Below are 13,884 nucleotides of genomic sequence, written 5' to 3' on the forward strand. Positions count from 1 at the left end.
TCTGCTCTAAAATCCTGATATTTTGATATTTCTTGAGCATAAAAACTTTTAAACACAGTATCTTCATGTTGGGTACCCCATTTCATAGCAATACTAGATTCACTATCATTGAAAATTACTTTAGAAACAAGAGGTGTAGTTTTAGGTTTTATTGTCCCTTGTGTTTTTAAAATAGTATTTATTTTAGTATAAATATCATGATGTTTAGAGGCGGTTAACCTTCAATTCCTTATTACAAACCACAATAAAATATCAGTTTGTCCTTTAGTAGCTTTTTCAATATTTTCAATGGTCTTTAAAAACGTATTTAGTTTTTCTATAAATATTTGAACAAATTCTGTTTCAGAAGCTTGCGAATAATCTATTATAATATTAAATGCAATGTTTTTCACAATAGCATACTTGTAATGCTCTTCATTTGTTGTACTAAGTGATTCAATGGATTTAAATAAGACAGCTTCTTCATTTACTAATTGTATAATTCTTATAAAGTTTGATACATGATCATACATACATACATACATACATACATACATACATACATACATACATACATACATACATACATACATACATACATACATACATACATACATACATACATACATTAAGCGCGACCACCTCTTTATCCATTAAAAACGGATCCAATTTAAAAATTTTCTTTGTTCACTAAAAGAGTTTTAATTTCCCTAATCTTGAATTAAAATGTATAATTATACTTAAATACACTCGAATGAGGGATTTCTAAGGACTTTATTTAAAATTTGCCCGGAAGCGTTTAAACAGTGAAATCAAATATTTGTATATATCGAAAAGTTAGTATAAGCGGATCCAACTTTACACGATACTGATTCGAAAGCTTCTATTATATTATATACTGAATACTGAGAAAACCTTATCCACATCTTCATCATTGTTGTTGATTTATGTCGCGGTTTGTAGTTTTACTGCTAAGCGCGTCTGGATGCGATTAGTGGAGGTTTTTAAAAGCAAACATTTTTTTTACTTATAAAAGAAGAGAGAAAAACTGTATATAAACAGAAAGAACGACGAAAGTGCGAAAATTATTATTTACAAATTAGTTTTTCTTTTTCTTGTTTAATTGACTTTAAAAAAAATTGTGACTTTAAAATATTGAAAAACATAAAAGAAACATCTTGGAGTTATAATTGATAATGCGAAATACATCACAGCATACAACTAAATTAAAACGAAATGAAGACTTGTTGCCTTCATCATAATCCGTAAGAATAAAGCTCAAAGTCGTTAAATGGGAATTACTCTACTAGTATTTTTTTTTTTGTTCTCTCGAGAACTTTTATACCTTTTTTGGAAAGTTTAACCCCACTTTTTCTTTCTTGTTTCATGTTAGTTCAGCCTGTGACATGTCTAGGAGCTGCAGCATAGTTGCAAGGAGCTTACGAGTTCTTGTAGGTGTGATTAGTTTTGGTTGCTTTAATAATGGTATCTTCTTTGTTAAAGCTTGTAAGGTGTCCCATCCCCGGTAATAAAGATCGCTTAAGCCACTTGCAAATACATATAAGTTGTCGCTCAAGATGTTTGCAGCTGTGCAATATTTAACTAACAGTCTTATAGCTGAAACTGACTCATCTGTAAATAGAATTGGTACTAAAGCAGATTTGCCCTTTTTTTTCTTTCCTTCAACGTAGCATAATTTAAGGCGACATGCTAGTTTCCGCTCTACCTAGGTTATCAGATTATACTAGTTTAAACCAAAATTAAATAATTTTACATCAGTTAGCCCATACAGTTTTAAAATAAAAAGTAATTTAAAAAAAACTACCTCATCTTCAATTTGGTCAATATCATTTCGACGTTTCCATCTGTCATCTTCTACTCCTTCCCAATCTGAAAGTTTTATTTTAGAAACCTCCCCTCCTCGTCGTGCATTGAAACTCATCAAGCGTGCAAGTGTGAGATTTTGTAAATATCTGTATTCTTTAACAACAAATTTTTTCTATTTCATTGACTAGAAAGGATCTAAAGATAACAACATCATCTTCAAGAGGAAGTTTCTCAGGTGCTTTAGCCTTTTTACACTCATAGGTTGCCCTTGCATTATTTGCAAGTATGAGCCACTCTGATTCATATAGTTCTAAAAAATTTCTACACTTTTCTGTCCTTATGCTATTATTTTCTTTTAGTGATACAGCACGGACAATTAAAACTAGGTTGTGAAGTGAAAAACCAAACTTGCAAAAAGTATTAGGATTGTCAATCTCTCTTGCTCATGTAGTTTAAGGCCAGTCTCCGTAAATTTCGGGTTTGTTTCGTTTATCTGAGGGTGACGTAAAATTGTGCCGTTCAGATCCCGTGGGATTTTTGTAAACGTTTATAATAAAGCGGTGACTAAAAAAAGTCCGACAAGAAAGTTTTCTAATTTTTTGAGTATATATTATGAGTTCATAACATGTTATGAATTAGTATATGATGCAATGATTTATAACAAACCAAATTATTTATTATTCAAATCTTGAATACTTATTATTTGCAATGGATTTTTTATATTGGATGTAAATTGTGTAAGTGTATTTTACAAAATTAGTGCTCAATGTTCAGAACAGAACATAGAAAATGGAAAGTGCTCAATGTTCTTAAAGAACAAGAAAATAGAAAGACTTCTTGACGATTCTGAGAAAAGAGAAACTGGCAGCGTATATATATATATATATATATATATATATATATATATATATATATATATATATATATATATATATATATATATATATATATATATATATATATGTATATATATATATATGTATATATATATATATATATATATATATGTATATATATATATATATATATATATATATATATATATATATATATATATATATATATATACAGTATGCGACAAAAGTGTTTACATGTTTTTGAAAAATATTCTTTTTTAAAATAAATGATTGAAATACATGTTTATATATCAATATATATATACCAAAATAAAGGTAATTCATTGTAGTTTCATGTTTTGAGCCTGAATTTAAATGAATGAGAAGTGTTTATAGCAAATTATTTATTGAAACAAAATGTGAGATGTAAACAGTTTTGTCGCGATTTATGCTATTATTAATTTTAATGCGAAATTAATACTTTGTGTAGCCTCCACGACTTCTAATGACTGCTGCATTTCTCGCAGGCATGCTACCAATCAACTTCTTGCATTCTTCAACAGTTATCGAACTCCAAACATACTCAACTCGTTCCCATAATTCTTGTCGACTGGCTGCTCTTGTTTCATAATTATAAACTCGATTCTTCACAATAGACCAAAGATTCTCGATCGGGTTAAGATCGGGACTTTGCGCAGGCCACTCTAGAATCTTAAATTTCTTGGAATTTAGGAATTCTAATGTAATTTTTGCCTTGTGCTTTGAATCATTGTCTTGCATAAAAAGTGTCGAACGAATTTGCTTTCGCCATCCTCGTAAACTAGGCAAATAGCCATTGTTTAAAATGTCAATATAATGTTTCGCGTCCATTATTCCATCAATTTTTACGATTTTACCAACACCAGACGAAGAGAAACATCCCCAAAACAACAACTTTCCGCCGCCATATTTTACTGTTGGAATAAAGTCACGATCAGAAATTCCTTCTCCAGCTTTTTTCCATACATATCGAATGCCATCAGAGCCAATCAAGTTAATCTTGCTTTCGTCTGTCCAAATCACCTTACTCCACTCAGCAAAAGTCCAGTTTTCATACTTCTTTGCAAATTCCAATCGTTGTTTACGATGTTTCGGTGTTAGTAGTGGTTTTTTGATCTTCTTTTTTGCCTTGAATCCAATTCTCTTGAGTTCTCTCTGCACTGTTCGAGTACTTACCACTGTACCTTGAGCATTATTTAATTGTTTCTTTACATCGTGTGCTGATTTTGCTTTATTTGTCATGATTAATCTAGAAATTGTTCTCTGATCTCGAGTTGTGAAAATTTTCTTGCGTCCATTTTTGTTGCATTTCTCCTCTATATCGTTTCGCTTCTTAATTTTATAGACTAAACAATAAGATATATTAAGTTCTCGTCCTGTCTCACGAAGAGACAATCCTGATTTAAGCTTCTGAACAGCTAAATTTTCAATTTCTTTCGACACTTTCTTCATTCTTTCAATTATAATTTTTCTGTTGTTTACATTACGAATTTTAAGTTTAAATAAACTGTTTATTACTAATTGAGATATGTTTTATTTAAACAAATTAAAAATATAGCCACAAAGTATTAATTTCGCATTAAAATTAATAATAGCATAAATCGCGACAAAACTGTTTACATCTGACATTTTGTTTAAATAAATAATTTGCTATAAACACTTTTCATTCATTTAAATTCAGGCTCAAAACATGAAACTACAATGAATTACCTTTATTTTGGTATATATATATTGATATATAAACATGTATTTCAATCATTTATTTTAAAAAAGAATATTTTTCAAAAACATGTAAACACTTTTGTCGCATACTGTATATATATATATATATATATATATATATATATATATATATATATATATATATATATATATATATATATATATATATATATATATATATATATAATATCTAAACAATATCTAGATAATCTAAATAATATCTAAACAAACAAAAAATCAATAAATCAATTAACTGGATGATTATTGTTAAAACAAAATGAATAAAAAATTATGATAAATTAAAAAATGATAATCAATACAAATCAAATCCTATTTAACAAAAATTATTTACTAGAATATAAACTATAACTCCAATAATATCACAAAGGATGTTTTCAAAACCAATCGCAAAGGTTTTTCCAATTCATTTTGATGTATATAAACATTCAACAATTACCATAATCTTTAAACTTATTTAGCTGCTTTTAATAAAAATTACTTGTTAATTCAACTTATGTCCATGAATTTGTTGTCATTGATTTATAATGTATTTCGAATAATAAAAATTTTACTACAAAAGAATTTAATAAATCGTTTTCTATTTCTTCCAAACAAATCGGTTAAATTATGTTTGTTAACAGTCTACTAAAGACTACTGCTGATTTTGTTAATTTATTTATTTTCAATCTAAATCTTTTTCTTTCTCGCAATATTTTCATTCTTGTTAAATAAACCTTTTCTTTTTCTTCATTTTCTCCAGTTTTATTTATCTATACTATACAAATTAAACATGCTATCAGTCAAATTTCAATGTGTTGTATTTAAGCAGGATCCATCCTCCTATAGTAAAATAAATCACATTTCTATATAATTATAAAATATACTTGTAAATTATTTTTTTTTAGTTATATAGTAAGCATTGTAAAATAGTGATTGATTTCTTTGACCAGGAAGTTAATTAATATTGAATCATTTTTGAAAGTTAATTAATATTGAATCAGCCTGAAGGCACAAATGAGGAACACTGTTAATTTCAACTATCTTCATTGCACAGTTTGGTGTTGACGAATTGTTTATTAGTTTTCCTAGTCGGTTGTTAAATGTAGCATCGATACTATGAATAATAATTAAAATTAATAGATGTTAATAAAAGAGTTCTAAAAACACACTAATAAATTATTAGATGAAATTATTAGTGTGTTTTTACAACTCCAGATGAACTTATCAGAAATAAACACTTGAAATTATCCACTCATAAACTCTGTTGTGAGTTTATGAGTGAATAATTTCTAGTTCTTGTTTCAATTACTTTTTAGTGAGTTTCTAAACAGTTAAACAATTTCTTGTTAACTTTTCATTATGCATGTTTCACTAAAAGTTTTTTTTTTAAATATGTGAACTAATTACCAGAGTTCTTTTCCTTGGTACTTAAAAAAACGCAGTGGCTACGGTACCGGCTGCTGGATCTTTAGCTCTGGCAGCTAGAGTACCGGCTGGTCTGGGTTCTAGCTAATGACGATGACGTAACTTTTAGTTGGTTTACTTAACATCCGCAATTAGAAACTGGTAGTTCTACGAAACCGGCTGGTATTATTTATTTTGATGAAAATGTATATGGAAATCTGTTTAATGGTTTTAATAATCCTTAATACATATAAAAAAAAATTTTAATTTATATTTTTATGCGTTCTTAATTTATTAAAACTGATATACTAGGGACCTTGGTTAACAAAAAAGAAAGCAGAATATTATTTAGTTATTTGTTAAACTTTACTTTACTTGGAATATTTTACTTGTTAAATTTTATTTATTAAATGTTAATTGTTAAACTTTACTTGTTGTACTTTACTTGTTAAACTTTACTTTTTAAACTTTACTATTTTTATAATTTAATAATTTTTGGCAACTTTAGTGGTTTTCAAAGCTATAATATATGTATTAATTTATGGCTCGATAACAACAACTTATTTTCATCGGAAGTTTGTCAATTTGCTATCATTATTATATGTATTATATTTTATATATATAATGTATTTATTTAAGCGTTCTTTTTTCCATTTTTATTTAAATTTAAATAGCCGGGAAAAAAAAATTTTTGAAATTGTGCAGGCTAACTTAAAAATGACCATCCTCCCAGCGCTTTTTCAGGCGCTGGCATTAAAGTTCAAATGGAAAAGACTGCCCACCCCTCTTTGTATGAAGCACCAAAGAGTACGTGTTTATTTTCAAATCAAATTCACTCCTATTTCTATAAAATCACATCAATCTTTCTGATAATTTGCAAATAATAAATTTTTGTACATATAATCTTGTAATATAATAACTAGAAATATCAAACAAACAAAATCAACAAAAAAAGCAACTTAGCAATTATATTGAAACACTGCTAAAAACATAGCTTAGGTACGATCATTTTTAGATCTTTCTTGATATATATATTATTCATACATACATACATACATACATACATACATACATACATACATACATACATACATACATACATACATACATACATACATACATACATACATACATACATACATATATGTCACACAGAACCTTTCACCATCTTCAGTAACACCAATGCAAAGTGTAAATGGACAATGAATTTTATAGGTACTATGTATAAATAAGTCGGCGCTACTGCAGTTTCTCCCCCCCCCCCCCCTTTTTTTATTTTTGATTATGATAGAGAATTTTATGCTGATTCAGAAAAATATAAAAACATGGACCTGAAAATCAACGGAAAGTGCTCTATTTCGAAGTCAAAGTTGAAAAAAATCCCACTAAAAACCCTAATATTCGCCATTTTTTTTCAAAACGCTTTCATTTTTAACGAAAGTTAATTACCGTTATATTGCGCAATAAAAAGACCTGGTTTCCATCAGCCTTCGCATTACTATTTTAAAGTGTTATAACGAAAGTGTAATAAACGAAATGAAATTAATGGAAGATTTCAAATAAAAGTTGAACGTAGAGTGTGGGAATGTAGACAAACTGATGAATAATTATTATTGTATTGTACGCTGGTTTTTTTTATTAAAAAAAACGGTTTAAAGATGACATTTTCTAAATTTTACATGTGATAAAACAACTATGAACTAAGTTTCAAAAGTTCTTCTTTTAGGAAACAAAACTGCTGAATTCTTTTTTAAAATTCATTACAAAAGTACATTACTTGCAATATAGTTTATTCTCTAATAAATCAAAAAACGGCTATTTTCATTGCCACGAAAATTGCGCGAGATAAACATACTTTAACGACTTTTTTTAATGTAAAAACCATGCTATAAATGTATTGCTTTTGTCAGCTAAAAAATCATTAACTTAATATTCTCAAAATGGCGAATATTAGGGTTTTTAGTGGGATTTTTTTCAACTTTGACTTCGAAATAGAACACTTTCCGTTGATTTTCAGGTCCATGTTTTTATATTTTTCTGAATCAGCATAAAATTCTCTATCATAATCAAAAATAAAAAAGGGGGGGGGGGAGAAACTGCAGTAGCGCCTAATAAGTCTACATATAGCATCTTTAGTGAAATGAAACCTTCAGTTTACAAAAAATTATTGTTGAAAAAAGTTATGATTTTATTGACTAACTTTAATTATGATTTACAAATACCTTTGGTTTGGACGAAGCCCTTTTGATCTCGATTTAAATTGACGCCCACCATGATAGCAACAGTATGTTAAATAATAATATTTTAACTCTTTATTAATATATCGTTGCAAGCCTTTTTTAATTGCTAAATCAATAGTTCGACTATCTCGAACATAAAGAGATACAAATCTTGATTTTTCATATTCTTTAATTGTTAGCTTAAGCTCATTAAAATTATTAAAAATATCTCCTACATTCATTCTACAAACAATCAGAGCGGATAGTACTAACGACTAAGTTGATTATTTGTCAGTAAATTTTACTGAATCAGAAGCCGGTTTGAAATCATCGATGGCTAAGAAACCGGCTGCTGGTTTTAACGTTTAATAAGTAAAATTTAACAAGTAAAATATTCCAAGTAAAGCTTAACAAATAACTAAAATATAATATATCAGTTTTAATAAATTAAGAACGCATAAAAATATATATTAAATTTTTTTTTATATTTATTAAGGATTATTAAAACAATTAAACAGATTTCCAATATCCATTTTCATCAAAATAAATAATATCAGTTTCTAATTGCGGATTTAAACTACCAGTTTCTAGTTGCGGATGTTAAGTAAACCAACTAAAAGTTACGTCATCGTCATTAGCTAGAACCCGGACCAGTCGGTACTCTAGCTGCCAGAGCTAAAGATCCAGCAGCCACTGCGTTAAAAAAATACAAGAGCCTTCTTTTTCTTCATCATATTTTTCCTCTCTGTTACAACCTTCTTCTCTTTCTGTCAGATCACCTATTTTATTAGAATTATTTGAATAATGTAAAAGTTATAAAATCATTATTTTAAATTAAACAATTCATTAGAAAACTAATTTATTTTTTATTTAAAAAATGTTATTTAAAAAATATTCAAAAGAATTATTGAACTAAATATATCCAAATCTGTTGAAAATATTCACCATCATATTCCACAATAAAGTCTCCTTTACTGATAGGCACAGTTGTGAAAACTCCCCATCCTATGAAGGAAAACACAAGAAAATAAGATTAGCAATAACAAATTGCTTTTTATTAGATGTATTTGAGTTTGATGTTTTAAGCAAGTTTTAAAATATTGTGAAATTTGAATGTTTTCTTTTGAAAGAAAAATTGTAAAATATTAAGAGAATTACCAATATCATTGTTAATAAACAATTTTGTCAAATTTGGTTTGTCTGATTTTTTGGCAATCCAAATCTTAACTTCCTCCTCAAAAGATATCCCTCTTTGAAGATTAGAGCGTGTTCGTTTCTCGGCTGTTGCACTCAGTTTAATCTATAAGGATTTTGATAAAAATTGCAATAAAAATTTTTTTTAGTTGATTATTGTCAGATAAATAGTTTGGTAAAAGTATGTGAGTAATTAGAAAAATTTCACAACAAATGTAAAGAAAAACTATTAGTATATACCTTGTTGTTCAAATTTAACCTTAAAACCTGGGCATTCTCTTGATTTTCTGTGTTATTGATATAACATTATTCCATAACCAGACTTTCAAGGAGAAGGCCCTGGGAATTTGGTTCATTTAACCATTGTGAGTTTTCTTTAAACCCTATAGTATTTTCTTCAGGTTGGGTTTTTTGATTTTACAAGAAAACTTATTAACTGTGAAGTCCATAAATTCAATATTCTAGCAAGATATAAGCAATATACCATTAAAAACTGTATAAAACGTGAAAACTTTACAAATCATAAATAAAGAAAAATGCAAATTTGATAGTTTAATAAATTTAAAAAGTTTAAGAAAATTTAAAAAGTTGTTAGTTTTTTTTTTCTTTACCTTCTTGAGCTCACTACATGATTGCAAACTAGTCCCTAGAACATTGTCCTTGTTAAAGTTATCAATTAAATTATCTTTAAAAAAAACACTTTCAAGGAGCTTGTCCTGGGAACTAGTTGCTAGGTCAAGTTTCTTATTATGTGTTTCTGATTCTTCAAATGAGGTTATTTTGTTTTTCTCAGCCTCTTCACTTGTAAAAGAATTCTTGCAATTTAATGTCATCTTGGATACTCCATCATTGGATACTCCATCATACATTAACAATTCTTGGTTCTAATAAGAACGAAATTTTTAAAAAGGTTTTTTGGAGTCTCACTATTGTCTTAGTAAATAGCTACACGTTTTTCTAATGTATGACAGTAATTCAAAATTTTGAAAACACCAAATTGTTTTTAGTAATAAAAAAAGTTTTGAAATTTTGGATTTAACTTATTTTACCTGAGAATTTGGTTGCAGTTTTTCAATTTCCAATATCACAGCTTCCTTTTGCTTGGATGACAAGGTGTTCTCCGTGGATTCAATAAACTGCAAATAAAATATTGCTTAGGAGTTAAAACCGAAAAAATTTGCACAAAAAAACTTTTTTTTTAAATTTATTAGGAATAAATTTAAAAAATGTATTTTCATTTTATTCGGAATAAATTTACTTTTACGGACATATGTTACTTTAATAATTAGTATATTGTTCAGTTACCCTTTCTAATTCAGGTCGTTCCGATGGTTCTCCGCTCCATGCAGAATGAATAAATGAAATTGTAATTGTTGCATCTATTGATTTTGTTTGGTAGAGATTTTTTACATCATCCAATATTGGTCTGATGCCTTTGCATAAAGCTTCAGTTAGTAAGTGATCCTTTAAAGATGGAAGTACGTTTTGCCAAGGTGATGACAGATCTGATAAAATTTCGTAAGCAGAAATAGCCCAAGAAAATATATCGGTTTTCTTCGATGGAGTTTTTACGTAACCAGAACAGATTTCGGGTGCAGTATACGATAAAGTCATTCCTTTTGTCGGAAAAGAAGTTGCGGTTGCAGTTATAGTTTCTTCTAGGAGCAACATTCCATCAAAATCAGCTACCTTAACTGATATTTCATTTAAACTTCCGGATACAAGTAAGTTGCTCGGTTTAAAGTGACGATGGACAACTCCATTGTTGTGTAAATAAATCAATCCTTTGGTGGCTTGGAATATATAGTTTAATCTCTCTTTAAAGTTGAAATAAGTATTTTCATTAAATATTGATAAAAGTGATGACAGGTTGTGTACTTTTTCCCCGTCGACATTAACGCGGCAATATTCAAAGAGTAGCGCTGACGGTTTTGTACTAAAACCGCAGAACTTTACTACGTTATCATTTTCCAGTTTTCTTAATACATGAGCGATATCCATGATCTTTTTTTTCGAAACTTGCCTCTTAAACGCTTTCACAGCAACTGTATTTTTTCTTAAATTTTGAATATATACGATTGCGGATGCGACTTCGCCTACTATCATTTATGGATTTAATGGCAAATCGTATACATTAAGATGAGCTATTTCTTCTTCCAGTTTTTTTATTGACAAAGGTAAAAATGATGCCATGTTTAGCTGTAAATTAGAGTAAAGTGATATAAGTTCTTAAAAATCTTAAATTTTTTTAAAATCTCAAAAATATGTTCAGAAACTATTATCGTTTAGTAAATATAGTTGTTTTTAAAAACGAGTTTCGTACAGAAATTATTAATTCTAATAAATTAAAATATCTAAAATTCCTCAACTCTATCTTTTTACTATTTTTACGAATCTGTATAAAATGAATGTGGGCAACTATTTATTTATGCTCTATGACGATTTATTTTATTTTGTAAAGTTCGTTTTAAAAAACCACCGCTAAAATGACATGTTTCTGCTTCTTTATTGGTTCACCCAAGAATAACTAAATCAAGAATACGGTTGTGATTAAGTCGATAATTACTTCGATGAGTGGCAAAGCCAAAAAGCATAATTATCAAATTTCGCTAAAACTTCACTCGTTGTGAACTAACTTAAAAATAACAAAACTGTACTGTAATGAATTCGTGAAATTATCAATATATTAAGAACATATTTGTAACAAAATGAGCTAACAGAAATTCTAAAGTTTCCTTATTTTTGTGAAACATCTTTCAATTAATGCCTGTAATCAATAATGGTATAATATCTTACCTGGGTAATATTTTCGTCTTTGATTTAAAAATAATGGAGATTCAATTTCATAGGGTTACAAACCGATTAAAGAAGAAAAAAATTTTTTTTTTTTATATATTGTTTTTTGTTTTGAAACGGTTTTAAAACGCTTAGTATGTCACGTTTCGAATTTTCTAATCTTAAGAATAAAATAGCTTGCATTGCGTTTTTAAACCCGTTTGCAACGCGTTGGAAACCCATTTTATAAAATTCGTAAATTTAGATTATAACAATAATGATAAATAGATAATATATTATAATAATAAAATAGATAATATATAATAGTTAGATAGCAACGATAAAGATGGCAATAAATCGTAATTTAGATAATAACGGATAATTTGGATAAAACAAAATAAAAATTCTTATAAAGAATAATGTTACAATACTTAGTTCACAGCAAATAATGATTTACTAATAAAATACAAGAATATCATTAGAAATAAGTTAATCACAATATAAAATTAGAGTTTCACAAAATTCATATTGTAACAGTTAAATCAGAATTTTTATTTTAAAAATTTTTAGGTAAAATAAATAATATATTCACAAAGAAAAATATGTAGAGGTTAAAGAATGATATTAACCAGAACTATTCAGGAAGAAATGGTGAAGTCCCTTAAAAACAGATTCTTTGACTTACGGATAAAACCTGTTGTTAGGACGTTCGGGAGGGTATTCCAAAAAATATAGTTATAAGTGACTGACCTTAGGTTATCTCGACACGTTGTCATATTTTTAAAACAGTTCTGAAAAAAGGTTGGAAGGATATCGTGTATTTGTTCCCAGATAAATGGACAATTTAAAAACTGATTTAAGTTAAAAAGGGAAAAACTTAGGATGTCATTACGAAAATTATTGTGCATAAGTTCGTACTGCCCTATTTTGCAACGGTTTTAGAAAAGCATGCGGTTTTAGATGTCCCTAAACTTGACAAACATATTGTAAATGGGATGAGTGTTATATGAATAGTTACGTTTTATATTTAACTTTAAGTCGATCTTATGCTAACATTCCGTTGGCTTAATTTGTGAATAAGATCATTTAAGTGTGTTTTGAATGAAAATTTCTCACCTATCACAACACCGAGTTATATCACTAGATAAAGTTTTTCAGCCATTTATTCTAAAGTTCATGTTTTTAGGAGAAATAAAATATAGTTCACGTAATAAAGTTAGTATGTTACATTTTAAATATTAAATTTCCATAAAAAAAAGATCAGTAATACAGTTAGTTAATCTTTGGTACTAAGAGAAAAAAATCCTATAAAGAACAGCTAGTATAGGCCAAGGACGGGCACACATGAGAGCTCCATTCCTTTTTTTCATGTTAGAATTAGTCGCACCATAATTACAGTTAATTGCATCAAGTCACTCATATTTAAGAAAATATAGTTAAGAGAAAGAAACTACAAAATAGTTGTTTTAAAAATGTTACTATAAAATTTAGAAAATTGTATTTGATAAAAAATATAACATTTATTTGCTGATGGTGCCCAGCACTGTAAATGCGCGCGGACTTTTTATTTTATTTAAATATTTTTTTGTTTTAACCTAAATTAAAATAACAAAATATCTAGATTTTACGAAATGTTAATATCCCAAGATTGAGTGAAAAATGTTCTTAAATGTGAATTAAAAATATGGATGTAAATTTTCAATGGCAGCCAGAAGAGGATCCACATATCCCCATCGTTAGTATTGGCGAACGATAATAAACAATCAAAATCAGTCCTAAAAATGAAAAAATTAGTAAAATTCAGCATACGTATTTTCTCCTTTTTTCTAGTTTATTCCGTTATCAAAAAATCATGAAAAAATGAACAATTAAAAATTAAAAACAAAATA

At 27.8% G+C, this 13,884-nt stretch overlaps 1 protein-coding gene and 1 pseudogene across 2 annotated transcripts; both read right to left on the reverse strand.

Moving 5' to 3' along the window:
- Positions 1–1,363: 1,363 nt before the first annotated feature.
- On the reverse strand, positions 1,364–2,987 carry LOC149885819 (uncharacterized; annotated as a pseudogene). Its single transcript, XR_016454588.1, has 3 exons — positions 2,969–2,987; positions 1,805–2,188; positions 1,364–1,705 (listed from the first exon to the last, which is right to left on the reverse strand). The product of XR_016454588.1 is annotated as an uncharacterized LOC149885819 (transcript).
- Positions 2,988–8,391: 5,404 nt separating this feature from the next.
- Positions 8,392–11,221, reverse strand: LOC149885820 (uncharacterized). Its single transcript, XM_090094271.1, has 8 exons — positions 10,526–11,221; positions 10,270–10,356; positions 9,705–10,104; positions 9,461–9,507; positions 9,185–9,326; positions 8,972–9,031; positions 8,737–8,805; positions 8,392–8,432 (listed from the first exon to the last, which is right to left on the reverse strand). The coding sequence occupies exons 1-8, from the start codon at positions 11,219–11,221 to the stop codon at positions 8,392–8,394; spliced, it is 1,542 nt and encodes a 513-aa protein (XP_089950397.1).
- Between the last annotated feature and the right edge of the window lie 2,663 nt (positions 11,222–13,884).

Source organism: Hydra viridissima, unplaced genomic scaffold (assembly GCF_058129835.1).
Source record: "Hydra viridissima isolate aposymbiotic clone 2 unplaced genomic scaffold, HvirCarnegie_v1 scaffold_7, whole genome shotgun sequence".
Taxonomy (NCBI): Eukaryota; Metazoa; Cnidaria; class Hydrozoa; order Anthoathecata; family Hydridae; genus Hydra; species Hydra viridissima.